This window comes from Heterodontus francisci, unplaced genomic scaffold (genome assembly GCF_036365525.1).
Source record: "Heterodontus francisci isolate sHetFra1 unplaced genomic scaffold, sHetFra1.hap1 HAP1_SCAFFOLD_106, whole genome shotgun sequence".
Lineage (NCBI taxonomy): Eukaryota > Metazoa > Chordata > Chondrichthyes > Heterodontiformes > Heterodontidae > Heterodontus > Heterodontus francisci.
The window spans coordinates 4,839,681-4,866,976 of record NW_027140940.1 but is presented as its reverse complement, the minus strand read 5'-3'; the positions used below and the strand labels follow the sequence as shown (position 1 = coordinate 4,866,976).

The 27,296-nt window shown below is 42.5% G+C and overlaps 1 protein-coding gene across 1 annotated transcript in view; it reads left to right on the top strand.

Moving 5' to 3' along the window:
• LOC137361447 (probable G-protein coupled receptor 139) overlaps nucleotides 1–22,238 on the top strand; it is an 82,764-nt gene extending 60,526 nt beyond the window's left edge. Inside the window, exon 2 of the mRNA XM_068026309.1 lies at nucleotides 21,334–22,238. Coding sequence (XP_067882410.1) covers nucleotides 21,334–22,238 — 905 coding nt within the window. The remainder of the gene's footprint in view (nucleotides 1–21,333) is intronic.
• Nucleotides 22,239–27,296: the final 5,058 nt, after the last annotated feature.

The window sequence follows — 27,296 nt, the reverse complement described above, 5'->3', positions numbered from 1 at the left end:
GGGGACAACCAAGGCCACAGAGCAGTAGGTCAATATGACGAATGTCCAACAAGAAAAGCCACCTACGTCCACCTCCATAAGATCTCCAGCCTCCACCCCTGCCACAGCCCATCAGGCACTGAAACCCTCAGTAACACATTGGACAGCTCTAGACTTTCCATTCTCTCCTTCAATCTGTCAGCTCTTCATTCCTGTGACAGTGGTTAGCAGCTTTAATTTTAGGTAGGAAAAAGCTACAAATACATTTTTACTGTCAGTTGTTTCTTGTCTGCTAATCTGCTCCGCTTGCAAATTGCTCTGTCTGTCGAAGGAAGAAATCAAGATTTTGTAACTGCAATCATCGACCGACGTTGTTACTACTAGAGGGAACATCACAAAGTTTGTGTTACTAACAGTTATCAAGCCTAATATAACATTTAACTGCAAGATTATTCCCCGTTATGATAGTTAGAATTTCTAACTAAACAATTACTTGTAGATGTGCTCCCCATGTACTTGATATCAAGGACAATTTTTTAAAATTTGAACTTAATCGCTAATATATTCGTTATATTCAACTGATCACTTAACTGTAACACTATTCAGCTGTGTATTGGTTATCAAGCTTAACGTAGCAATTAACTGTAATGTTAGCCCCTATTCTATTAGGTATCATTTCCAGTTGAACAACAACTGCTCGTTTTGTACACATACTCTCAATATTTAGACCAATTTAAGAATTAACCATCACTTCCTACCATGTGTATTGATTATCAAGCAGAACATCGCAATTGACAGTACCTTTTAACCCACGTCACTCTTTATCTTCTTTCTTTAATTATTCATGGGAGGTTGGTGTTCCTGGCTATGCAGCTCAATACTAGACATCCAAGAGGCATGGTGGGTCATCATCAGCAGCAGAATTTATTTCTATTCGTTCATGGGCGTCACTGATTGGGCCAGGATTTATTGTCCATCCCTAATTTCTCTTGGGAATGTGATGGTGAGCCACTTTCTTGAACTTCTGCAGTCCGTGTGGGGTCATAGACCCACAGTGCTGTCAGCATTGGTGTTCCAGCATTTTGACTCAGTGACAGTGAAAGTACTGTGATATAGTTCCAAGCCAGGATGGTGGGTGCCTTGGAGGGGAAATTGCATGTGGTTCCCATGCATTTGCTGCCCTTGTTCTCCAGGTGATACAGATCGTGAGTTTGGAAGATGCTTCAAGTCGACATTGCTGCAGTGCATCTTGTAGCTGGTACACACTGCTGCCACTGCGAGCCAGTGGTGGAGGGAGTGAACGTTTGTGAATGGGGTGACAAACAAGCGGGCTGCTTTGTCCTGGATGGTGTGAAGCTTCTTGAGTGTTGTTGGAGCTGCACCTATTCAGGCAAATGGAGAGTATGCCATCGCACTCCTGACTTGTGCCTTGGAGATGTTGAACAGGATCTGGGTAGTCAAGAGGTGAGTTACTCACCACAAGACCCCTAGCCTCTGACCTGCTCTTGTAGCCATGGTATTTAGGTGGCTATGGTAGTTCATTTCCTGCTCAATGACAATCCCTGGGATGTTGATAGTGGGCGATTCAGCAATCGTAATGCCATTGGATGTCAAAGGGAGATGGTAAGCTTCGCTATTGTTGGAGATGGTCATTGCCTGACACTGTGTGGTGCAAATTATACTTGCCACATATCAGTCCAAGACTGGAAATTGTTCAGGTCTTGCTGTTATTTGTACACGGACCACTTCAGTATCTGAGGAATCACGAATGGTGCTGAATGTTGTGCACTCATCAGCGAACATCCCACTTCTGACCTTATGATTGAAGGAAGGTCATTGATGAAGCAGCTGAAGATGGTTGGGCCTAGGACACTACCCTGAAGAACTCCTGCAGTGATGTCTTGGTGCTGAGATGATTGACCTCCAGCAACCACAAACATCTTCTTTTGTGCTAGGTACGATTCCAACCCACGAAGAGTTTACACCTGATTCCCATTGACTCCAGTTTGGCTAGGGCTCCTTGATGCCATGCCTGGTCAAATGCTGCCTTTGATGTCAAGGGCAGTCACTCTCACATCACCTCTTGAGTTCAGCTCTTTTGTCCATGTGTGAACCAAGGCTGTAATGAGGTCAGGAGCTGAATGGCTCTGGCGGAACCTAAACTGAGCATCACTGAATAGGTTATTGAGAAGCAAGTGCCGCTTGATAGTACTATCAATGACACCTTGCATCACTTTACTGATGATGGAGAGTAGACTCATGGGATGGTAAATGGCCAGGTTGGATTTACTCTGCTCTTTGTGTACAGAAGATACCTGGGCAATATTCCACATTGCTGGATCAATGCCAGTGGTGTAGCTGTTTTGGAACAGCTTGGCTAGGAGCGCAGCAGGTTAAGGAGCACTGGTCCTCAGCACTATTGCTGGAATGTTGTCAGGGCCCATAACCTTTGCAATATCCACTGCCTTTCGTCGTTCCTTGATATCACATGTAATGAATCGTATTGGCTGAAGACAGGCATCTGTGATGCTGGGGACGGCAAGAAGAGGCCGAGATGGATCATCTATTCGGCATTTCTGACTGAAGATTGTTGGAAATGCTTCAGCTTTATCTTTTGCACTGATGTGCTCGGCTCCCCCATCTCTGTGGATGAGGATATTTGTAGAGCCACCTTCTCCTGTTAGTTGTTTAATTGTCCACCACCATCCACGACTGGATTTGGCAGGACTGCAGGGTTTGGAGCTGATCTGTTGGTTTGTGGGATCGCCTAGCTCTGTCTATCGCATGCTGCATATGCAGTTCCGCATGCAAGTAGTCCTGTGTTGTAGCTTCACCAGGTTGACACCTCATTGTGAGGTATGCATGGTGCTGCTCCTGGCATGCCCCCCTGCACTCTTCATTGATGGTAATGGTAGAGAGGGAGATATGCTGGTCCATGAGGTTACAGATTGTGGTTGAGTACAATTCTGGCGCACAGCAGCTCATGGATGCCCAGTTTTGCATTGATAGATCTGTTCGAACTCTATCCCATTTAGCAGGGTGGTAGTGCCACATGACACGATGGAAGGTACCCTCAATGTGAAGATGGGACAGCGTCTCCTCAACGACTGTGCGGTGGTCAATCCTGTCATGGACCGATGCCTCTGAGACATCTAGATTAGTGTGGATGAGGTCAAGTGTGTTTTCCCTCTTGTTGGTTCCCTCAACACCTGCCACATACCCAGTCTAGCAGCTATATCATTTAGGATTCAGCCAGCTCTGTCGGTCGTGGTGCTACCGAGCCACTCTTGGTGTTGGACATTGAAGTCCTCCACCCATAGTACATTCTGCGTCCTTGTCACCCTCAGTGCATCCTCCTTCTGGTGTTCAGCATGCAGGAGTGCTGATTGATCAACGGGGAGGGGGTGATGGTGGGGGGGGGGTGGGTGGTGGGAGGAGGACAGCTGCAGGTAGTAATCAGCAGGAGGTTTCCTGTCCCATGTTTGACCTGATGGGGTGAGGTGTGCTAAAGGGAATACTGTGTCTTGGAGGGATAGAAGGGCTGAAGAGAATACTGTGGATAGTTGGGATAAATGGACTGACAGGAACTCTGTTGATAGGAATGTTGGATAGACTGAAGAGAATATTTTGAATAGATGAGTTAGATGTATTGAAGGGAATACTGCGGGTAGGTGGGCTCCATAGGCTTAAAGGATAACTGTAAAGAGGTGGGCTAGATGGGATGAAAGGAAATCCATGGCTATCTGGGCTTGATGGGACTAAGGGAATGTTGTGGAATGGTTAGGCTAAAGGATAACTGTAGAGGGGTGCACTTAGTGGGATGAAGGGATTGCCATGGGTATCTGGGCCTGATGGGACGAAGGAAAGACTATGGATAGTTTGGTCAGATGGGCTGAAAGGAATACTGTAAATTGCGGGGCTAGGTCAAGGAAACACTGTGAATAGGTGGGCTTGATAGGATGAATAGTACATTATGGATAGGTGACCTAAATAGACTGAAGGGAACACAGTAAACAATTGGGATAGAAGTGCTGACTGGAAGACAGTGGATTGGTAGGCTAGACGAACTGAAGGAAATATTGTGGGTAGATGGATCAGATGGGTTGATGGGGACATTGTGAATAGGTGACCCAGATGCTCCCGAGGTAATACTGTGCATATATGGAATGGATGGGCTGGATGTAAACTTAATGGGCTGAAGGGAATACTGTGGCTAGATGGCCTAGATCCACTGGAGAGAATATTGTGGTTACGTGGCGTTGATGGGCTTGATGGATTGCAGTGACTAGGGCTGAAGCGAATACTGTGGATAAGTGGGTTAGATTATTTGAATGTTGACCTAGGTGGTCTGAAGGACTTCTCCTGCCTCAAACCACTATGTCTTTATGTCAACTCTGTTCCCAGTATAGAGGATGCAATTCCAGGAATTTGACCACTTATGATGAAGGAACCACGCTATGTATCCATGACAGGATACTGTGTAACTTGAAGAGAAATGCTCAAATTAATTTGGAAAGCAAGCCCGCACAGTAAAATATTCACACATCTGCATGCAGTGTATCTGAATCAGAATATTGATGGAAAAGCGTGCATGTTCATTTAATAATATAACGATGACAATATCTGCTGTGCTATCAGCAGAGCTCTATTTGTTTTATCATTTCTGAATAAATGTCAAAACAATGGTATGGCCATTTGTTTTGTAATAGTCCTTAAAATAGATTCTACTTCACAATAAGCTTCGGAATAAAAGTGTTTAGTTGACTGTTTGTTCATACCATTGTCACGAATATAATGTATAATGCAACCAGGCTAATTGCCTCACTAGAGATTTCACTCCAATATAAATATCATGTAGTGATATTTGTCAGGCAGAATCATTGAATCCCCACCAACAGACTTTTCTGAAGAAAATGAATTATCCAGTGATCTTTCATATCGATCGTATTTACTATCCTATTCTTGCAGCTGTTGGTGTTACTGGTAAGACTTTGGATCCAGTACTCTATGTGCAACCCAATGTCTAAGTACTACTACTCTCTCTCCTAGCCGTGCACTGTAGCTAACTCGTCTTGCTCGCTGTGCTATATAGTCAAATGGTCAGTGTTCAATCAATTAACAGTATTTCTGTTGTTTGCTGAAGGGGGTTTAGTAATTAAAATTCTGAAGTTTCTTTAGTCTCCAATATAAGTTATTGTTTCTGGATTCTTCCCCTTTATTGAATGTTGTGCAATTTCAGTTCCAGAGCAAATACGGGAGTCAGAAAATATATATTTATTAATGGCTTTATGCCTTTTTCTATAAATATAATGGGAAGTGAATTATATGTTTAATATAGGACAGTGCACTTTCGATTTTTATCTCGACTGATTGCGATGAATTAATATTTAATTTGAATTCATGGCAACGTGCGATTGAGTGACTTTCTCCCATTTATTGTGGTTTGACTGATTATGTTCTGAGAACACTGAAAAGTAAGATAGTGCAACATTGTATTGTGTCATCCTACATTGCAGCACCGAGGAACTTAATTTCATTCTTAACTTTGAGATGAGAACAAGCACCTTAGCATTTCCAGTAGTGTTAGTATAATTACTGAAATGATGGGATGTGTGTTATAATATTTTCCATGAAAGTTATGCTCCATGATTTCTGCCACTGTGGACTGTGTAATTCTAGTAGCTGAGGTGCAGAAATTCGTCTTGAATGGTGACGCAAATGGAGCTATTTTGGATCAACCACCCGTTATGCACAGCGCCTGATATTCAGTTCCATTGCAATCAATGTAATTAAATGTTAGGCGTTGTGTATATCAGCGGTTGATCAGATACCACCCCTGCCCCAACTTTTTTTCATCACTGTCCAAGATGAATTTCTACCCCTCAGTATTTGGCATAGCAAAAAAAAAAAAAATCGGTTTCTGTTGAAATAGAGAAAAGGCAAGAGACAATTCAGCGAATATATTTATCTAACTACCTATAATATAAATTGTAATTCAATTGAAAGAAAAATAAAATTTACATCAAGGATCAATATAGTGGATACACCCACTCAAAATGTTGGCTAATGGAGACAAGGAAACTTAAGGCAAGACGTGAATAAGTTGTTTGTAGTCTGATACTCCAGGATGTAGCTAACGACTGAGATGGAATCTTCCTGTCCTTTACATGTGGCTGTATTTTGCATTTAATGCTTCAATTGCAAATCATCAGTTTGCACCATGAAATAAATAATTCCAAGTAAATCCTGCAACAATGATTTCTTACTCCAGCACCTTCGTCCCTATTAATAGAAACCTGCACTTCTTTACCCTCACTTTGGGTAGACCTCTGAAATAGTGTTTGACACTACAACTCGCCTGAGATTCTCAGTACTAGTAAATATTTCTTCCAATTATTACCCGAATTTAATTCCTAACGTAACCCTTTAGTATTGTAATCAAATGCTGAACAGTTTTAATGCTGATCTAATGACGATTAAAAAGATTACCTGGCTTCAAAAACAACTTGCTGGATTCATTTGCTCATTAAATAAGAACATAAATTAATTAAGAATTTGATTAACGTGTATGTATTCGTTATTGGGATGTATGTATCCCTGGAAGGATCAAGATTTATTTCTCATTCCTAGTTCCACTTGTAAAGATGGTGGTGGGTCTTCTTAAACTACTGAAAGCCCAACGATGAAGGTGATCCCACCGTGCTGCTTCTCATTGATTGTCTCAACTGAATGACTTGTTTGGTCACTTTAGAGGTTAACAGTAAACCAGACTGTGTAAGGATGGCAGGCTTCCTTCCATAAAATACATTAGTGAACCAGTTGGAATTACATGACAATCTAACAGCATCATGGTCACTTTTCGTGATAGCAGTTATGTTGCTGATTTCATTGAATCATAAAACACGGAAGGAGGCCATTTGGTCCATCTTTCGTGTGCCTGTGACAGACCTATCAATTAGTTCCACTCTCCTGCAATGCTTTCACTTTGTAAGCAGAGATTCAAATCAGTTTTGAAATTTTCAATTGAATATGATTCCTCAACTCTTTAGGCAATGTATTTCAGATCACAACTCTCCAAGGAAAAAAAAGACCCTCGTCTCCTCGTTTGTTTTGCCAATTATCTAAAACTCTTCATTTTAGTTACTACTGACTTTGCGACGGTCAAGTGCTGAGGTTTGGGTGGTTCCCACTGTTCAAACTCCACCTGACTGCAACAACTGTGTTTTTTTTTAATTAGAGTTTAGCCTCTTGGTGTTTTACTTGTCTAATAAACGGACAGCGTCAAGTTTCCTTGCAGGTTTAAAACAGAAAATAAATTATTTATTGATCAATATGTCTTATCCCGGAATTGTTGCAACTGCATCCACAGATGCATTTACATGCTCACAAAAACACACACACAAACAGAGGCACATGCAGTATCCATTGATGCATTTGTTTGTACACACATACACACAAACACACACACACAAAAGATAGATACAGAGGAAAAGGTGTTAAGCGATTATAATCGGGGGTAGGTTTTGGGGAGGGTCACAGTAACCTTGTTGAATTTTTTTGGAAATCAATGTCTCATTGATTGCAAGCCTGAGGTGATTGCCGATGTCTCTCTTGGTTGAAAGTTAAGTCAGTGGATCACTTCTAGCTCACTGATTTATAGTATGGATGTAGGATTCTACAGCAGGGTGCGTCCCTTCTGTTTTGGTGGTGACAAGCTTCTTCGATGCGCCTTTTTTGGGTGTCCCTTTCCAGACATCTATTTAAGGTTTCATCTTGCCAGCTGGTAGGAGACATTTTGTTTTGCACCATGGCGATCGCACAATAGACCAGGACGTGACCACTTAGCATCTTCTTTCATTCAGAAGAAGAACCCATTCAATACTGAAATATTTTATGATGGATGAGGGATGGGTGGAATGTATTCATCTTAACTTTCAAGATTGCCTTTGTCCCTGTCAGATAGTTTGAATATGCAAAGTCATATTCTCTTTGGTGGCTATTTTGGAGCATTATTCACTTTTTAAAAGAAAGGTCCATTTTTTAAAACAGAAAGTAAGTTTTTATAACTCTTCAGATTTTGTCCATAATTTTTGCATCATCGAACCTCTTGTCCCCGTAGCATTGTCTTGCCACTGGAAGCAGTTTCTCTTTATCCGTTCTATCAAAATTCGACATAATTTTTAACATCTCTTATTTGTCTCCCTTTAACATTCTCAGCCGCAAGGAGAACAAGCCCAGATTCTCCTGCCTTGTCACATAACTGGAGTCTTTCATTCCTAGTACCATTCCAATTCATCTCCTCTGTACACTGTCCTTGGAGGTGTTGAGATATCTGCTGAAGCGTATTTCCCAGAATTGTACACAGTACACAAGCTGATGTCTAACCGGTGATTTACAAAGTCTTCACATAATGTACTTATTTTTGTTCTCAATCCCTCGACTTAGGAATACCAAATATCCTTTATGCATTTATGATAGTTTTCTCAACTTGAGTTGTCACCTTCAATGACTTGTTTACGTCCGCCCCCAGGAGGCTACGTCCCTGTATCTGCTTTACAATCATATAATTTAATTTATACTGCTTCTCATATTTTTTCCTTCCAAGATGGATCATTTCACAGTTCTCTGCATTTACATTCACCGACCATTTTTCTACACACTTCAGCAGTCTGCATTTGTCCTTCGAAAGGTTTTTTACTATCTTCTTAACTGTTTACTGAATTTCCAAGATTTTTGTCATTTGTAATCTTTGAAATTATGCCATGTATACCCATCAGAACAGTGCTCTGAAAAGCGAGCCCTGGGAGACATCACTGTTTACTTTCCTCCATTCTGAGAAACAATAATTCACGATTATTCTCTGTTTAATGCATGATCAACAATTTCTATTCAAGCCAGCATTGTTCCTTTAATCCTTTGATCTTCAGATTTACTAACCAGCATTACTGTTAAACTGACTTCAAATGTTAATTTAAACTCAGGCTAGTCCAGTAGTACAATTACTGCAATACTGTACTTGTTATACATTATCACCAATTCTGTGATCCCTAAAAGCAGCACTGTTCAGACGCATCTGCTCTTTTCCAAGCGCTTATCTGTCCCCTCTTCCAATTAGGAACATAGGAGCAGGAGTAGGCCATTCAGCCCATTAACTCTGTTCTGCCATTTAATTGTATCATGGCTCATCATCTACCTGAACGCCAGTTTCACACGCTATCCCCATATCCCGAGGTTACATTAGTGTCCAGAAATCTATCAATTCCTGTCTTGGACATGCGCAATGGTTGAGCTTCCACAGTCCTCTCGGTAAAGAATTACAAAGATTCACCACCCTCTGAGTAAAGAAGTGCATCCTCATCTTAGTCTTACATGGCGTACCTCTTATTCTGAGACTATGTCCACTGGTTCTTGACCCACCAGCCCGGGAAATATCCTGTCTACATCCACCTTGTCACTCCCTGCACGAATTTTGTAAGTTTCAATGAGATCGCCTCTCATTCTTCAAAACTAGCCAATACAGGTCCAGTTTCCTCAATCTTTCCTCATAAGACAATTCGACCATCCCAGGAATTGGTCGGGTGAACCTTCGTTGCACTCTCTCTGTGTCAAGTATATCCTTCCTTAGATAAGGAGACCAAAACTGTACACAATACCTCCACGTGCGGTCACACCAATGTTCTATACAATTGCAGCAAGACATTTTTACTCCTGTACTAAAATCGCCTTCCGATGGAAACCAACATATCATTTGCCTTCCTACTTGTTCGCTGTACCTGCATGCTAGTTTTTAGTGACTCATGAACAAAGACACGCAGGTTCCTTTGGACATCAACATTTCTTAATCTCTCACCATTTAAGAAATGTTCTGATTTTTCGTTTTGTTCTACCAAAGTGATTAACTTCACACTTATTCACATTATATTCCATCTGCCATGTTCTTTTCCACTCACGTAGCTTACCCAAGTCCCCTTGAAGCCTCCTTGCATCCTTCCTGCAACTTACATTCCCACCTGGTTTTGTTTCATTAGTAAATTTGGAAATTTTACATTTGGTTCCACGTCCACATTGTGAACAGCTGCAGCCTCAGCACTGATCCTTACGGTACCCCACTAGTAACAGCCTGCTTTGCTGAGACTGACCCATTTATTACTACTCTCTGTTTTCTGTCTGTTTACCAATTCTCAATCCATGCCAGTGCATTACGCCCAATTATGTGTGTTCTAATTTTGTTTACTAACCTCCTGTCTGGTACCTTATCAAAAGCCTTCTGAAAATCCAAATGCTCCACATCTACTGGATACCCCTTATTTATGTTACAAGTAACATCCTCAAAAATCTCCAGCAGGTTTGTAAAAGATGATCTCCCTTTCATAAATCCATGTTTTCTCTTCTCAATCATATTATTATTTTCTCATTGTCTAATTATCACATGCTTCACAATAGATTCGAACATTTTCTGTACTGCTGATGTCAAACTGACAGGTCTGTAGTTTTCAATTTTCTCTCTCCTTCTCTTCTTAAACAGCGGGGTTACATATGCTACTTTCCAGTCTGCAGGAACCTTTCCACAATCCATAGAAACTGGAAAGATAATTACCAATGCATCCATTATTTCTACAGTCACCTTCTTCAACGCTCTGGGATGTAGCACATTTGGTCCAGGGTATTTATCAACCTTCAATCCAGTTAATTTTTCGAGTACGACCTCTTTATTGATACTAATTTGTTTCAGTCTCTCATTTTCACAAGTCCCTTGGTTCCCTAGCATTTCTGGGAAAGTTTACATATCTTCCTCCATGATGACAGACACACAACAATTATTTAGTTTCTCCACGATTTCCCTATTTTCCATTATAAATCCTCCTGTCTCCGCCCATAATGGACCCAGACTTGTCCTTGCTTATATTTTCCTTTTAAGAACATAAGAAAAAATCGTCCCCTCAAGCCTGCCCTGCCATTCAACAAGATCATGGCTGATCTGCCCCAGGCCTCAACTCCTCTTTCATACCAGGAGGGCTGTCCCGGAGGGCTGTCCCTCAGACTAGTCAAGAAACAGCCCGACAGAGGCATAGTCATGGAATCATAGCCAGCAGACAATGTCTCAGACACTGCCATAATCATTCCTGGGTATGTCCTGTCCCACTAGCAGGACAGAGTCAACAGAGGTGGTGGCACAGTGGTATACAGTTAGGAGGGATAGTGAATGTCTGGAATTCTCTATCCCAGAGAGTTGTGGAGGATGGATCACTAAAAGTAATTAAAAAGGAGATAGGTATATTTTTGAAATTTCAGCAGGTTGAGGGCTATGAGGACCTGGTTTAGTTTAGTGATACAGCACTGAAACAGGCCCTTCGGCCCACCGAGTCTGTGCCAACCATCAACCACCCATTTATACTAATCCTACACTAATCCCATGTTCCTACCACATCCCCACCTGTCCCTATATTTCCCTACCACCCACCTATACTCGGGGCAATTTATAATGGCCAATTAACCTATCAACCTGCAAGTCTTTGGCATGTGGGAGGAAACCGGAGCACCCGGAGGAAACCCACGCAGACACAGGGAGAACTTGCAAACTCCACACAGGCAGTACCTGGAATTGAACCCGGGTCACTGGAACTGTGAGGCTGCGGTGCTAACCACTGCACCACTGTGCCGCCCTAATATATTACCCCTAATTCTGTGAGCTCCTATCTAGTGCAATAATCTTTTATGTGACACCTTATCGAATGCCTTCTAGAAATCTAAATACATTGCATCTACTGGTTCCCTGTTATCAACTCTGCTTGTTATACCCTCAAAGAATTGTAGCAAATTTGCCAAACATGAGTTCCCTTTCACAAAAACATATTGACACTGTTTGATTGCATTCAGCTTTTCTAAATGTCCTGCTCTTTCTTCCTTAATAATGGACTCTACCATTTTCCCAACGACGAATGTTAGGCTGACTGGCCTATAGTTTCCTGCTTTTTGTTTTCCTACCTTCTTGAACAGGGGCGTCACATTAGTGGTTTTCCAATCCGCTGGGACCCTCCCAGAATCGAGTGAGTTCTGGAATATTTTGGATAATGCCTCCACTATCTCTGCAGCCACTTCCCTTAAAGAAGATTTTACAGTCAACCTTTATGTTTCTCGCAAGCTTGCATTCATATTCTCTTTTCCCTTTCATTATCAGTTTGCTGGGCATCATTTGATGGACTATAAATTGCTCCCAATCCTCGGGTTTACCAATTTTTCTGGCAACCTTATACACCATTTCCTTTGGTCTAATGCAATATTTAACTTACTTTGTGAGCCATTTTTTATTCATCGTTCCTGTTGGTGTTTTGTGTCTTAGAGGAATGTGTATTACATTGTTGTCGACAATGTAATTCTTCTTTAAATACCAGCCAGTGCCTGTCTACTGTCAAATATCTTTGTGCATTTTCCGAATCCACCATAGTCAATTTTCCCCTCATACCTACATTGTTTCCTTTGTTTAGATTTAAGACCCGAGTTTCAGAATGAACTTGCAAACTTAATGTAAAATTCTGTCATGTTATGGTCACTATTTCCCGGAGGCTCCTTAAGAGCAAGGTTATTAATTAGCTCTTCCTCATTCCATATAACTAAATCTAAAATAGTCCAAAACCTAGTTTTGTGTTCAGCATACTGCTCCAGAAACCCATCTCGTACACACTCCAGGAATTCATCTTCCACAGCAATAGTGCTGGATAGGTTTACCCAGTCTATATGTAAATTGCAGGTGCTCATTATTACTGTTTATCCATGTTACAAGCACCTCTAATTATCTGATATATACTGTGCCCAACATTACCACGACTGTTTGGTGGTCGATAAACAACTACCACCATTGTTTGCTGCTCCTTGCTGTTTTTAGTTCTGCCTAAACTGGTTCTATATAGAACATAGAACATAGAACAGTACAGCTCAGTACAGGCCCTTCGGCCCACGATGTTGTGCCAAACATTTAACCTACTCTAAGATCAGACTAACTACCTACCCTTAATTCTACTATCATCCATGTACCTATCCAAGAGTCGCGTAAATGCCCCTAATGTATCTGCTTCGACTACCACCGCTGGCAGCACATTCCAAGCACCCACCACTCTCTGTGTAAAGAACCCACATCTGACATTTTCCCCGAAACCTTCCTTCAATCACCTTAAAATTATGCCCCCTGGTGATAGCCTTTCCACCCTGGGAAAAAGTCTCTGACTATCCACTCTATCTCTGCCTCTCATCATCTTGTACCCCTCTATCAAGTCACCTCTCATTCTTCTTCACTCCAATGAGAAAAGCCCTAGCTCCCTCAATCTTTCTTCGTAGGACATGCCCTCCAGTCCATGCAGCAACCAGGTAAATCTCCTCTGCACCCTCTCTAAAGCTTCCACATTCTTCCTATAATGAGGCGACCAGAACTGAACACAATATTCCAAGTGTGGTCGGACCAGGGCCTTATAGAGCTGCAGCATAACCTCGCGGCTCTTAAACTCAATCCCCCTGTTAATGAACGCCAACACACCATACGCCTTCTTAACAACCCTATCAACTTGGGTGGCAGCTTTGAGCGACCTATGGACATGGACCCCAAGATCCCTCTGTTCCTCCACACTACCAAGAAACCTGTCTTTAAGCCTGTATTCTGCATTCAAATTCGACCTTCCAAAATGAATCACTTCACACTTTTCCAGGTTGAACTCCATCTGCCACTTCTCAGCCCAGCTCTGCATCCTGCCAATGTCCTGGTGCAACCTACAACAACCTTCCACACCATCCACAACTCCAGCAATCTTTGTGTCATCGGCAAACTTGCTAACCCAGCCTTCCACTTCCTCATCCAAGTCATTTATAAAAATCACAAAGAGCAGAGGTCCCAGAACAGATCCTTGTGGAACACCACTGGTCACGGAGCTCCATGCTGAATACTTTCCATTTACTACCACCCTCTGACTTCTATGGGCCAGCCAATTTTGTATCCAGACAGCCAACTTTCCCTGAATCCCATGCCTCCTTACTTTCTGAATGAGCCTACCATGGGGAACCTTATCAAACGCCTTGCTAAAATCCATATACACCACATCCACTGCTCTTCCTTCATCAATGTGTTTTGTCACATCTTCAAAGAATTCAATAAGGCTTGTGAGGCATGACCTGCCCCTCACAAAGCCATGCTGACTGTCTCTAATCAAACAATGCTTTTCCAAACAATCATGAATCCTGTCTCTCAGAATCCTCTCCAATAACTTGCCAACTACTGTCGTAAGATTGACTGGTCTATAATTCCCAGGGTTATCCCTATTCCCTTTCTTGAACAAGGGAACAACTTTTGCCATTCTCCAATCATCCAGTACTACTCCAGTGGACAGTGAAGACGCAAAGATCACCGCCAAAGGCGTAGCAATCTCTTCCCTCGCTTCCCGTAATATCCTTGGGTATATCCCGTCTGGCCCAGGGGACTTATCTGTCCTCATATCATTCAAAATTTCCAGCACATCCTCCCTCTTAACCTCAACCTGTTCTAGCATATCAGCCTGTTCCTCGCTGTCCTCACAAACGGCCAGGTCCCTCTCACAAGTGAACACTGAAGGGTAGGGTCTCTCCTACCTCCTCCGACTCCAGACACAAGTTCCCTCCACTATCCCTGATCAGCCCTACCCTCACTCTGGCCATCCTCTTGTTCCTCACATAAGTGTAGAACGCCTTGGGAATTTCCCTAATCCTACCCGCCAAGACTTTTTCATGTCCCCTTCTAGCTCTCCTAAGTCCATTCTTCAGTTCCTTGATCCTTCAATCTAGGACCTTCTCTCACTATTGTATCGATCTCGTCCCTTATTACGAGCATGCCCCACCTTATTTTCCTATTTGCCTATCCTTCCTAATTGACGAATATCCTTGAATATTCAGTTCCCAGTCTTGGTCACCCTGTAACCATGGCTCTGTAATGGCAATTAAATCATACACGTTTGCCTCTATTTGTGCCTTCAAATCATGTACCTTGTTGTGAATGTTAGAGTGCCCTTACCTTTGACTGTTTAACATTATTCCGCATTCTGATCCTATTGATGGTTGCCTTTACTTCATCTGCCTTCTAATTTTGCTTGCTGTTTTCTACTTACCAGTTTTTCGTTCCTCCAATCTCATCTCCCTCTTAATTTCCCATCCCCTTGTCCATCTAGTTCAAACCCTCCACAATAGCGCTCGCAAATCTCCCTGCGAGCATGTTAGTTCCAGTGCTTCTATGATGCAATCCATACATCTTGGGTTCAAGTGCCACCTGTCCAAAACCCATTCCGATGCCTCAGAAATCTGATGCCCTCCCTCCTACACCAAGTCCCTAGCCACGTGTTGAAATGCTGAATCCTCCTGTTCCTCTGCTCAGCAGAACGTGACACTGGGAGTAATCCTGAGATTGCTGCTTTTCAGGTACTACTTTTAAGCTCTTTACTATCTCCCAAAAATCTGTTTTCTGGACCTCATTCCTCTTCCTAGCTATGTCATTGGTACCAATGTGGGACACGACCTCTGCCTCTTCACCCTCCCCCAGAAGCATATCCTTCAGCCACTCTGTGACATCCTTGACCCTGGCACTACAGAGGCAACAAACCATCCTGGAGTCGCATATACAGCCACAGAACCACCTGTTTGTTCTCCTCACTAACAAATCCCCCTATCAATGTCGGTCTACCAATTGTCTCCAGTAACCTGTGCCCATGCCTCGCTGTCATTAGCAGATGTGAGAAAGAGTGGGATCCAGAGACCATGACCAATGACACAGAAGCCAAACCCCAAAACTCGATATTCCTCCCCTCCCCATTCAAAGCACTTGATTATGTTCATTCTTGTGCCAAGATGCTGGTTGTCCATTCGTTCACTCCACCTAGCTTGAATCATGCCTTCACCTTCCATGGTTTCTATTACATCTTTGCTCTTCTTATAATTAATTCCCCGTTATAATCTTCCCTTCATTAAACTTAAAAAAACTGTTGACTATTCAATTAAACACAATTCCCATATGGATTTTGATTTTTTTTCGTTCCTCATTATTCCTTCATTATAATTTAAGATTTTAAAAAAATGTTTTGCCCCGATTGTGTCGCTCGATTCTGGCCACAATATTTCATTCAATTATAGTCAGTCACTGGAGGCAGTAGCGGAACAAAGCCAATACGGAGCTTCAGGTATCTCAGCTGTATGGACGGATGGAAAAGTCATTGGTTATCTACTTTGGAGAAGAGAAGATAAGGGAATGATTAGTCATGTGTTCATCTTGTTTAAATAAATAGTTAAACTGAACCCTGGTAATATAGTGTTACAACCGAGGTGGGAGGAGTGCGTTGTCTTTTCTAATTGCACTTCTCCACAGGACAAAACATATATTTAAATGTTTAGCCAGTTACCAATACAGCAAACATAGGTTCTATTATTATTTAAGAATAAAATTCACCAACTCGTCTTGTGGGATAAACAACCAAATATTTTTTAAACAAAAACAAGACTTATTTAACAAAGATGAAAAGCTTTCACACACAGTTTGAAATATGACAGAATATATACATACATATTTATAGAGGGGACTGTATATATATATATATATATACAGTCCCCTCTAAATATACACACACACGGGTTAAAAGAAAAAAAAAGCCGATGCTTTGACCAAAGTACTTGTTAATTCTTGAAAGAAAGAAGATTTGGAATGATATTGTTCTCCCTTTATGCTTTGGCCCCAAATACATGTAGACGGCTGTTACTGGCAACCTTCTGGAGCAGTTCTTTTCAGGCAATGTTGAGGATCAGTCTGGCAGGCTTTCCAGGAGAAATGTGGCATCGGGGGATTCTGGCAGGTTTTCCAACAGCCGTTTGTCTATTTCTTAAACTTGATTCTCCGGGCTTCTCAGAGAGATGAACTGATGGTGGCTGCTCACTTTGCAGGCTTATTTCCAACTGCTTTGTAACACTGTCCACACGCCAATTGACAGGGACAATATCTCAGGAGCGAAAAACAACTCCTGACCCTCTTAAATCTTGCCTTGTCACTTCTCTGCAAACATTTCCCTCACGTCACCAAGCTTTCTGTTGTTTATTTATCTTAAGATATATGACTTCTAGTCAAGGTTGTTTTCATAACAGCATCTCAAATGTCCCCTCAGTGAACTTAAAAAAAGATTCCAGCAACTGTGAAATCTTCAGCCTTCTACAGAAATGAATCCATTTCCATAATTTAACTATAAACCCTCAAAAAAATTCAACAAAAATGTAAGTACTTTAAAACAATAGCAACAAATGAAAATACTGTGGATGTTGGAAATCTAATTTTTTTAAAGATCTTTTTTCAATTCATTTCATGGGATGTTGGTTTCGCTGGCAAGGCATTTGTTGTTAAGCTCTAGTTTCCTTTCAAAAAGGGGTAACGAACTATTTTCTTAAACTGCTGCCGTCCATCTGATGTTGGTACACCCACTGTGCTGTGATGGAGGGACTTCAAGGATACTGATTCAACTACAGTGAAGAAACAGCGATGTATTTCCAAGTTAGGATGGTGTCCGAATTTGTGGGGAACTTGGGGACGGTGGTGTTCCCACGCATCTTCTGCCTTCCTCCCACCAGGTTGAAGAGTTCTCGAGTTTGGAACGTACTGTTGAAGAAATAGTGCTGAGTTGCTGCAGTGCATCTTGCATATGGTACACACTGCTACCACTGTGCGTCGGTGGTGGAGGGAGTGAATGTTTAAGGTGGTGGATGGGGTGGCAATCAAGCGGCTGCTTTGTCACGATGGTGTCGAGATTCCTGAGTATTGTTGGAGCCGCACTCATCCAGGCAAGTCGACAGTATTCCATCGCACTCCTGACTTGTGCCTCATAGACGGTGGAAAAGCTTTGTGGAGCCAGGAGGTGCATGACTTGCGCCAGAATTCACAGCTTCTGACCTGCTTTTGTCCCCACAGTATTTATGTGACTGTTCCTGTTCAGTTTCTGGTCAATTGTAATCCAAGGATGTTTATAATGGGGGATTCCACGATGGTAATGTCGTTTAATGTCAAGGGGAGGTGGTTGGATTCTGTCGTTTTGGAAATCATCATTACCTGGCATTTGTGTGGTGCAAATGTTACATGCCACTTTTCAGTCCAAACCTAAATGTTGTCCATATCTTGCTGCAAATGGACAGGGACTGCTTGACTAGCTGAGAAGTTGAAAATGGTACTGGACATGGTACAATCACCCAGGAACACCAGCTTTATGATGAGGGAAGGTCATTGATGAAGCAGCTAAAGTCTGTTTGGCAAGGAAGCCAACATGAGGAACACATGCAGCGATGGCCTGGGGCTGAGGTGATTGTCCTTCAACAACCACAGCCATCTTCCTTTGCACTTACGTATGACACCAACCAGTGGAGAGTTGTCCCACTGTTCGTCATTGACTTCAATTTGCATAGGGCTACTTGATGCCACAATTGGCCAAATGTTGTCTTGATATCAATGGCAATGATTCTCACGCCACAGCTTGAGTTCAGTTCTTTTGTCCATGTTTGAACCAAGGCTGCAATGAGGTCCGGCGTCAAGGGGCCCTGGTAGAGCCCAAACTGAGCATTAGAGACCAGGTTGTTGCTGCTTAAGCGGGGCTTGATAACACTGTCGATGACAACTTCCAACAGTTTGTTAATGATCGAGAGCAGCCTGATGGACAGCAATAGGCTAGACTGTATTTGTCCTGCTTTTTTGTGGACAGGACACATCTGGACAACTTCTGCATTGTCAAGTATATGCCAGTGTTGTAGCTGTACTGGAACAGCTTGGCTGGAGGTGTGGTTAGTTCTGGAGCATAGGTCTTCAATACGGCATCTGGGATATTGTCAGGGCCCCAAACTTTGCAGAAAACAGTGCCTTCAGCAATTTCTGGATATTATATGGACAGAATGGCATTGGTTGAAGACTAGCATCTGTGATGCTGGGGACCTCAGAAGGAGGCAGAAATTAATAATCCACTTGATTCACGATTTTATTTTGCAATGGTGTGCTGGGCCCCTCCATCTTTAAGAATGGCGACATCAGTGGAGCCTCCTCCTTTGGTTAGTTGTTTAATTGTCCCCTAACATTTACAATGTGGCAAGAATGCAGATCTTTGATCTAATACGTTTTTTTGTGGAATCGCTTAGCTCTGTCTATTGCTTGCAGCTCCCGTTGTTTGGCATTGAAGTAGTCCCGTGTTGTAGCTTAACCAGATTGACACCTCGTTTTTAAGTGTGCTTGTTTCTGCTCCTGGCGTGTTTTATTGTACTCTTTATTAAACCAGAGTTAATCCCTTGGCGTTATGGTAATACTAGAGTGAGGGACATGCCGGGTCATCAGATTACAGATTGTAGTTGAATATAATTCTGCTGCTGCTGATGGGCCGCAGAGCCCCGTGGATGCCCAGTGTAGAGCTACCAGGTCTGTTCTGAATCTATCAATTTAGCACGGTGGTAGTGCCACACAGGAAAATGGAGCATATACTCAGTGTGAAGATGGGATTACTTTTTCACAAGAATTGTGTGGTGGTCACCCCTACCAATAATGGTATGAATAGATGCTTCGGCAACAGATAGATTGATAAGGATAAGATCTACTTGGTGTTTCACTCGCCACCTGCCTCAGTCCAAGTCTGGCAGATATGACTTTCTGGATTCATCCAGCTCGGTCAGCAGTAGTGTTATCAAGTCATTCTTGGTGATGGGCATTGTGGTCCCCACCCAGAGTACATTCTGTGCTTCTTTCAATTGGTGTTCAACATGGAGGAATACTGAGTCAGCATCAGGAGGTTTCCTTGCCAATGTTCGACCTGATGCCATGAGACTTCATGGGGTCTGCAGTCGATGTCGAGGACTCCAAAGGCAACTCCCGTCCGACTGTATGACTCTGTACCACCACCTCCGGTGATTCTGTCCTTCCATTGCTACAGGACATAGCTAGGACTGCTGATGGTGGCATCAGGGACCTTAGATGTAAGGTGTGTTACGGTGACTATGACTATGCCAGGCTTTTGCGTTTGTCAGTGGGACAGCTCTCCCAATTTTGGCACAAGCCCCCAGCTGTTGGTAAGGGGAAACTTTGCATGGTCGTCAGGGCTGCGTTTGCCATTGTCATTTCCAGTGCCTAGGTCGATGCCAGATGTTCTGTCCCAGTTTATTCTTTTTCAATTTTTGTTTTGTACAACTGAATGGCATATTATGCCTGTTCAAAGGGCAGTTAAGAGTCAACCACATTGCTGTCAGTCTGGAGTCTGGAGTCACATGTCAGCCAGATGATGTAAGGATGGCAGATTTCCTTCCTTCAAGGGCATTATTGAATAAAATTGATTTTTACGACAATCGTTGGCAGTTTCATGGTCGCCATACTTTCACTTCCAGATTTTAAAAAATTAACCGAATGCAAATCAGCTGTTGTGGGATTTGAACCCATGTCCCCCAAAATATTAGCCTGGCTCTCTGAACATCACCACTACGCCACCGTCTGCCTTTGTAATGCTGGAAACACTCAACAGGTCAGGCAAAATCTGTTGCGAGAGAAACAGAAATAACGTTTCAGGACGTGGTCCTTTTATTAGGACTAGGAAACAGAAATGCAACATGTTTTAAGCAACTATATAGCCAAAGGAAAGGAAGGACGTGGCAAACAATAAAAAGGATGATGTGCAATAGCCTGGAAAGCAGGAGAGATTAAATGACAAAAGGCACGATGGTGCAAGGCTCAAGCAGCAGCTGTTGTTGACGATTTACATTTACAATCACCTCTTTTACAAATATGTTGTATTTCATTACTTGTCCCATGTCCTTTTGTCTTTCATCATCACGAAAAATCATCGACCTAAATCGTTAACCATTATAAATGGCTTGAAGTAGTCAATTCAGGTAGGTCGACCAGTTCTTGTCTTTGAGGAAATAACTGAACTATTTGGATTTTTGTGTCTACCAGTCAGTTTTAATGTTTGCTTCTGGCTCCAGTCCACAAATTAGCAGCTTTATTGAATTAAGATTCACAAATTACCCGAGTGTGATTTAAAATCACAATCTGAGCTTTGGCGATGGTACCGTTCCATTAAAATCTTTCAAATCATTATCGATTTTGCTATTTTTATCTCCTTACTCTATTTATCGATTCACTAATATACTTTATTACACGCCTTATTTTTTCATGAATTTCATTGTTGAACTAATTGCTATTTGAAAATATTACTAGTCGTTATATTGATCTCGGTGATGCTGCTAAATTAGTTTCAATTGATACAGTTATAATTGAGCACAAATCCTGCAAAAGTGTGCTTTTTCTGTGAATACGGTTCCTAAGATATTCCTATTTTATTTTATTTCTTACAGTTAACTTAATGGCAATTGTGATCCTGACTCGAGGGAATTGCGGCCTCTCAAAATGCATCACTTACTACCTGGTGGCAATGTCAGCAGCAGATCTACTGCTCGTTATCATTAATGTCATACTGAATCGAATTAATAACATTTATTTCCCAGTTAGTTTCTTGTTCATCACTCCTGTATGCGCTCTCAGGGTTGTCTTGCTTGGTTCAATCTTGGACTGTTCTGTTTGGTTCACAGTTGCTTTCACCTTTGATCGGTTTGTAGCCATTTGTTGTCAGAAGTTAAAACTAAGATATTGCACCAAGAGAACTGCAGTTGTTGTTACAGCAACTGTGAGTGTCATCAGCTGTTTAAGGTGCATTCCCTGGTACTTTGTATTTGTTCCTTCAATTATTATTGACAATATATCGTGGTTTTGCATTCAATCACCAGACTATTATACTTCATCCTTATGGACAGTGTATGAATGGATCGACAGTATTCTAACACCGCTGCTTCCAATTGTTCTGATTTTGGTGTTCAATGCTCTGACTGTTAGGAACATTATAACAGCTAGTCGACTCCGGAAAAAGCTCCGAGGTCACAGCAATAGCGAGAAGCATATTGATCCAGAAATGGAAAACCGAAGAAAATCCATCATTTTACTCTTTGCTTTGTCTGCCAATTTTATACTGCTGTGGATTACAAATGTTGTACATTCTTTAAACTGGCATGTTATAAACTATAATTATACGGACAAGAATATTAGCAATCCAGTATATGTCGCCCAACAATTTGGATTTATGCTACAGCTCCTCAGTTCATGCACCAACACCAGCATTTATACACTAACCCAGAAAAAATTCAGAGAGGCTTTAAAGAATGGGATTAAATATCCATTTACTCTACTTTTTAAATTATTTAAATAACAATGTCTAAGAAACCTGCCATAGGAACTACATTTCGGGCGTTACAACTCAGTACCATTTCAGATTCCATTGCATACCCTACATATGTGGGTCTGTTTGGAGTTTGCAAGTTCTCCCTGAGTCTGTGTGGGTTTCCTCCGGGTGCTCCGGTTTCCTCCCACCGCCAAAGACTTGCAGGTGATAGGTAAATTGGCTGTTATAAATTGCCCCTAGTGTAGGTAGGTGGTAGGGCATATGGGATTACTGTAGAGTTCGTATGAATGAGTGGTTGTTGGTCGGCACAGACTCGGTGAGCCGAAGGGCCTGTTTCAGTGCTGTATCTCTAAATAAATAAATAAATATTTAATAAAGTCTATAATTATTGCGACCATAGTAGATTTTCCATTCTCAGCCCCCACAACCTCTCTAGAATCTTGGAACCAATCTCCATCGAACACCTCTCCTCCACTACCCAGCTCAGTGATACTGCCCTCGCCTAGTTCCATTCTTACATAACCAATCAGAGTCAACTCATCTCCGTCTGTCACTTTTCACTCCTACGCTGTGACACCTGGAGTCATGTAAAAATTTATCTTTGAACACCTCTTCTTCCTCCTTACACTTTGCCCTTTGGCGATATCATCCCAAGACACCGGATTCGATTTCAATACGCACCGACATTATCCAGCTCTCCCTCTCCGTCCTTTTTCACCAACACACCAATTGCCTCTGCGTTGTCAGACTGTTTGTTTAAAATCCAGTTCTAGATGAGCCACTATTTCTTCTAGTTAAACACTGAGAAGCACAAAGCCATCAGCCTTGGACCCTGTCACAAACTCTATAACTGTGCCACTGAATCCATCCTTCCTCATGGCTCCTGTCACACGCTGATCCATCCTATTAGCCCCTGCACAGAGTTTGTGAGCTCCTTATTGTCTCCATCACATAGAAAGCCTACATGCACATGTCTTTGTTACTGCCTCAGTCTAATTGCTGCTGAAGCTCTCATCCATGGTTTTCTCACCTGCAGACTCGACTGTTCCAATACTCAGGTGTCAAAACTGTCTGCATCCTTTGACATGGTTAACTACACTATCCTCCTCCAACGCCTCTCCACTGTCGTCCAGCTGGGAGGGAGTGCAGTCTTCTGGTTCCATGCTTATTTATGTAATCGTAGGCAGAAAATAACTTGCATTTGTTTTTCTTCCTCTTCCCACATCATTACTATTGGTGGCCCCCAAGGGTCCATCTTTGGCCGCCTCCTATTTCTCATCTACATGCTGCCCCTCGGCAGTACAGCATTAGTTTTCACATGTATGCTGACGACACTCAGCCCTACCTCACCACCACTTTTCTTGCCACCTCTACAGCTGCTAAGTTATCAGACTGCTTATCTGACATACAGTACTGGATAAGCTGATATTTTCTCCGACTATATATTGGCAAGACTGAAGCTATTGATTTTAGTCCCCGCTCCAAACTCCATTCTCCAGCTACCAACTCCATTGCTGTGCCTGGTAGTAGTCTGAGATTAAGCCAGTCTCTTCGCAATGTTGGTGCCACATTTGAACCTAAGATGATCTTCCAACTTCATATTTGTGCCATCGCCAAGACTGCCTTTGTCCATCTCCATAACATCACCCAACTTTGCCCCTGCCTCAGCTCATCTGCTGCTAAAAGTTTCATTCATAGCTTTGTTACCTGTAGATTTGACTATTGCAATATACTCCTGGCTGATCTCCCACGGTTTACTCCCTGTAAGCTTCATGTCATCCAAACCTCTGCTGCCCATGTCTCAAATTGCACCAGGTCCCATTCCCCTATTATCCCCCTGCTCACTGACCTACATTGGATCCTGGTTAAGCATTGTCTTGGTTTTAAAATTTTGAACCTTGTTTTCAAATTCCTCTATGGTCTCGCCTCTCCCGATCTCTGTAATCTGCTCTAGCCTCACAATCTTCCAACATATCAGCACATCTCTAATTATCGCATCTTAGCATTCCTGGTTTTAATTGCTCCACCACTGGTGGCTGTGCCTTCAGTTGCTTAGACCCAACCTTTGAAATACCCTCTCTACACCTCTCCACATCTCCACTTAGCCTTCCGCCTTTAAGAGACTCCTTAAAGCCTATCCTTTGACCAAACTTTTGGTCATCTGACCTAATATTTCATTTTGTGGCTCAGTGTCATACTTTGTTTTATAATGCTCCTGTAAAGCATCTTAGGACGATGTATTATGCCAAAGGTACAATATAAATATTAAGTTGTTATTGTTTTTGTGACTGTTGTTACTCGCTAGTTGTGCATTTTCCACAACCAAGTCTTGTTCATCAATAGTTCATAGTCTTGCTCATCTCCATTTGCTTCCAGTCCCCGTAATGCCTGCAACACTCATACTCATGGTTATATCTCTATGGGCCTCCAACCATCTCCCATCTCTGGAACTTCCTCCAGTCCTACAAAGCTTCCTCCCCCATAACTCCCTGTTTCTTTTACTCTGACCTCTTGTCTATTTGCAGCTCCCCTCTTTTTTATTCGTTTGTAGGATGTTTACATTACTGGCTAGGGAAGCATTTATTGCCCATCCCTAATTGCCCTTCCGAATGTGGGGATGAGCTGCCTCCTTGTACTGCTGCAGTACTTGGGGTGTGGGTACACAGACAGCGATGCTAGGAAGGGAACTCCAGTATGTTGACCCAGCGACAGTGAAGGAACAACGATATAGTTCCACGTCGGGATGGTGCATAGCATGGAGGGGAATTTGCAGGTGGTAGCATTCCCATGCATCTACTGCTGTTGTACTTCTAGGTGGTAGAGGTCATGGATTTGGAAGGTGCGGTCTAAGGAGGCTTGGCGAGTTGCTGCAATGTATCTTGTATATGGTACACTCTGCTGTCATCATGCGTCAGTGGTGGAGGTAGTGAACGTTGAATGTGGTGGATGGGGTTATGATCAAGCAGGCTTCTTTGTCATGGATGGTGTCGAGCTTCTTGAGTGTTGTTGTTGCTGCACCCATCTAGGAAAGTGAAGATTATTCCATCACACTCCTGACCTGTACCTTGCAGATGGTGGACAGGCTTTGGGGAGTCAAGAGGTGAGATATTTGCCGCAAAATTCCCAACCTCTGGCCTGCTCTTGTAGTCATAGCCTGCAAATGTGTTTTCAATTATGTGGGCCCATATGGAATCCCCACCTTATACTTCTTTTCCTCTCAGCCTATCTTTCCTCCTTCAATACTGCCCTTAAACTCCACCTCTTTAACCCAGCTTTTTGCCACCCTGCTTTTGTTTGGTATGCACTTTTGCTGGATATGCCTCTATGACTTGCAATGAGATGTTTGTGCTTCATTAAAAGTGATATATTAATGCAGCTGGTTTTGGCATTTTTATATTTCCTTCCACACTCTACAAATTTTACTGAACATAATTTTACTCCATCACAGTTGTTTTGTTTCCCTGAGACAATAAATCAATTACCCCATTCCACACACTCTTTGAACTGTTTCTTTTTTGTTTAACGTCTCAACAGCCCTCTGCATTAAAAGAACTCTCCAGTCATTCTATTGCTGAAAAGGTTACATTTATGCTTTTTAGTTATTCAACCATCCACAAATGGAAATAGTTTCCCAATTTACATTACCAAAAATCTTCACAATCTTAAAGATATTTATCAGATCACTTTTAAAATAATTACTTCCAATGATATTATTTACAACAACATTCTCACGGACTTGGAATCAGTACGGCCTATCCAGTTCCTTATATATTTGCCCTCGGGATGCGGGGCATCACTGGCACTCTCGTCTGCCTGATAAAGTGGCGATTGGCCTTTACCTTAACTGATACAGTCTGTGTGGTAAAGGTGCTCCCATATTACTGTTAGGGAGTTAATTACAAGATGTTGACCCAACGACGGTGAAGGTATGGCTGATATATATCCATGTCAGTCAGCTGTGTGATTTGGAAGGGAACATGGGGAACAACTTGAAAGATATTGCTGTTCTTGTTCTTCTTGTTGATAGTATTTTCAGGAGCGGGAAGTGCTGTAGAAGCCACTTTGGTGAGTTGTTACGGTGCTTGCTCTGAATTGTACAAACGCCAGCCATAGTGCACTTGTAATGGAGGAAATAGGGATGGTGTTTATTCAGCCTGATTACAGGGGCACCATCAAGCAAACCACAATATCCTGAATTGCGTGGAACCTCGTGAGTATTGGCGTTGTTACACCCATCCAACTGAAGGATGTGTGTTCCACCAGACTCCTGATTTGAGCATTGTAGGTGTTGGCTGGGCTTTGAGAGTCAGGAGATGAGCCAGTCATTGCCGAGTACCAGGCGAGTGACTTGATATGACATTCATGAAATTCACACTGGGGAGAAATTGTTTGAATGTACAGTGTGAAAGCTTTTTAATCATCCAGTATATTGATGGCCTTGGAATTTGTACCTTTCCAAAGCTGGTTCAACAACCTGCCCTTCAGGGTACCTTCATTTGACTGCTGGACTTCTGCACACGTTTGTGGGAAGTCTCCAGGACGGTTGCTCAATTGTCTCACCGATCTCCCATGCGTTCACAGCTTTTTCCTTTTGAGATCTGGGCCCAGCCAGTTGCGTGGGAGACTCCGTAACGCTTCATTGAGGTGTTCCATTCCTCATTGTCCACCATCTCCTGTCCACAATGATATGTCATTCATCGTTGGTTCTGTCGTGGTACACATTGGTACCAACGACACAGGTAGAAAGAGGGATGAGGTCCTGCAACAGGAATTTAGGGAGCTAAGTAGCAGATTAAAAAGCAGAACCTTTAAGGTTGTAATCTCTAGATTACCCCCGGTGCCACATGCTAGTGAGTTTAAGAATAGGAGGGCAGAACAGATGAATGCGTGACTGAGGAGATGGTGCAGGAGGGAGGGCTTTAGTTTCCTGGATCACTGGGACTGTTTCTGGCAAAGCTGGGACGTGTACAAGTTGGACGGGTTGCTCCTGAACCGTAATGGGACCAACATCCTTGATGTGAGGTTTGCTAGTGCTGTTGGGGTGTATGTGGCGTGGGGCTGGGGGTAGAGGGGAGGAGGGTTAAA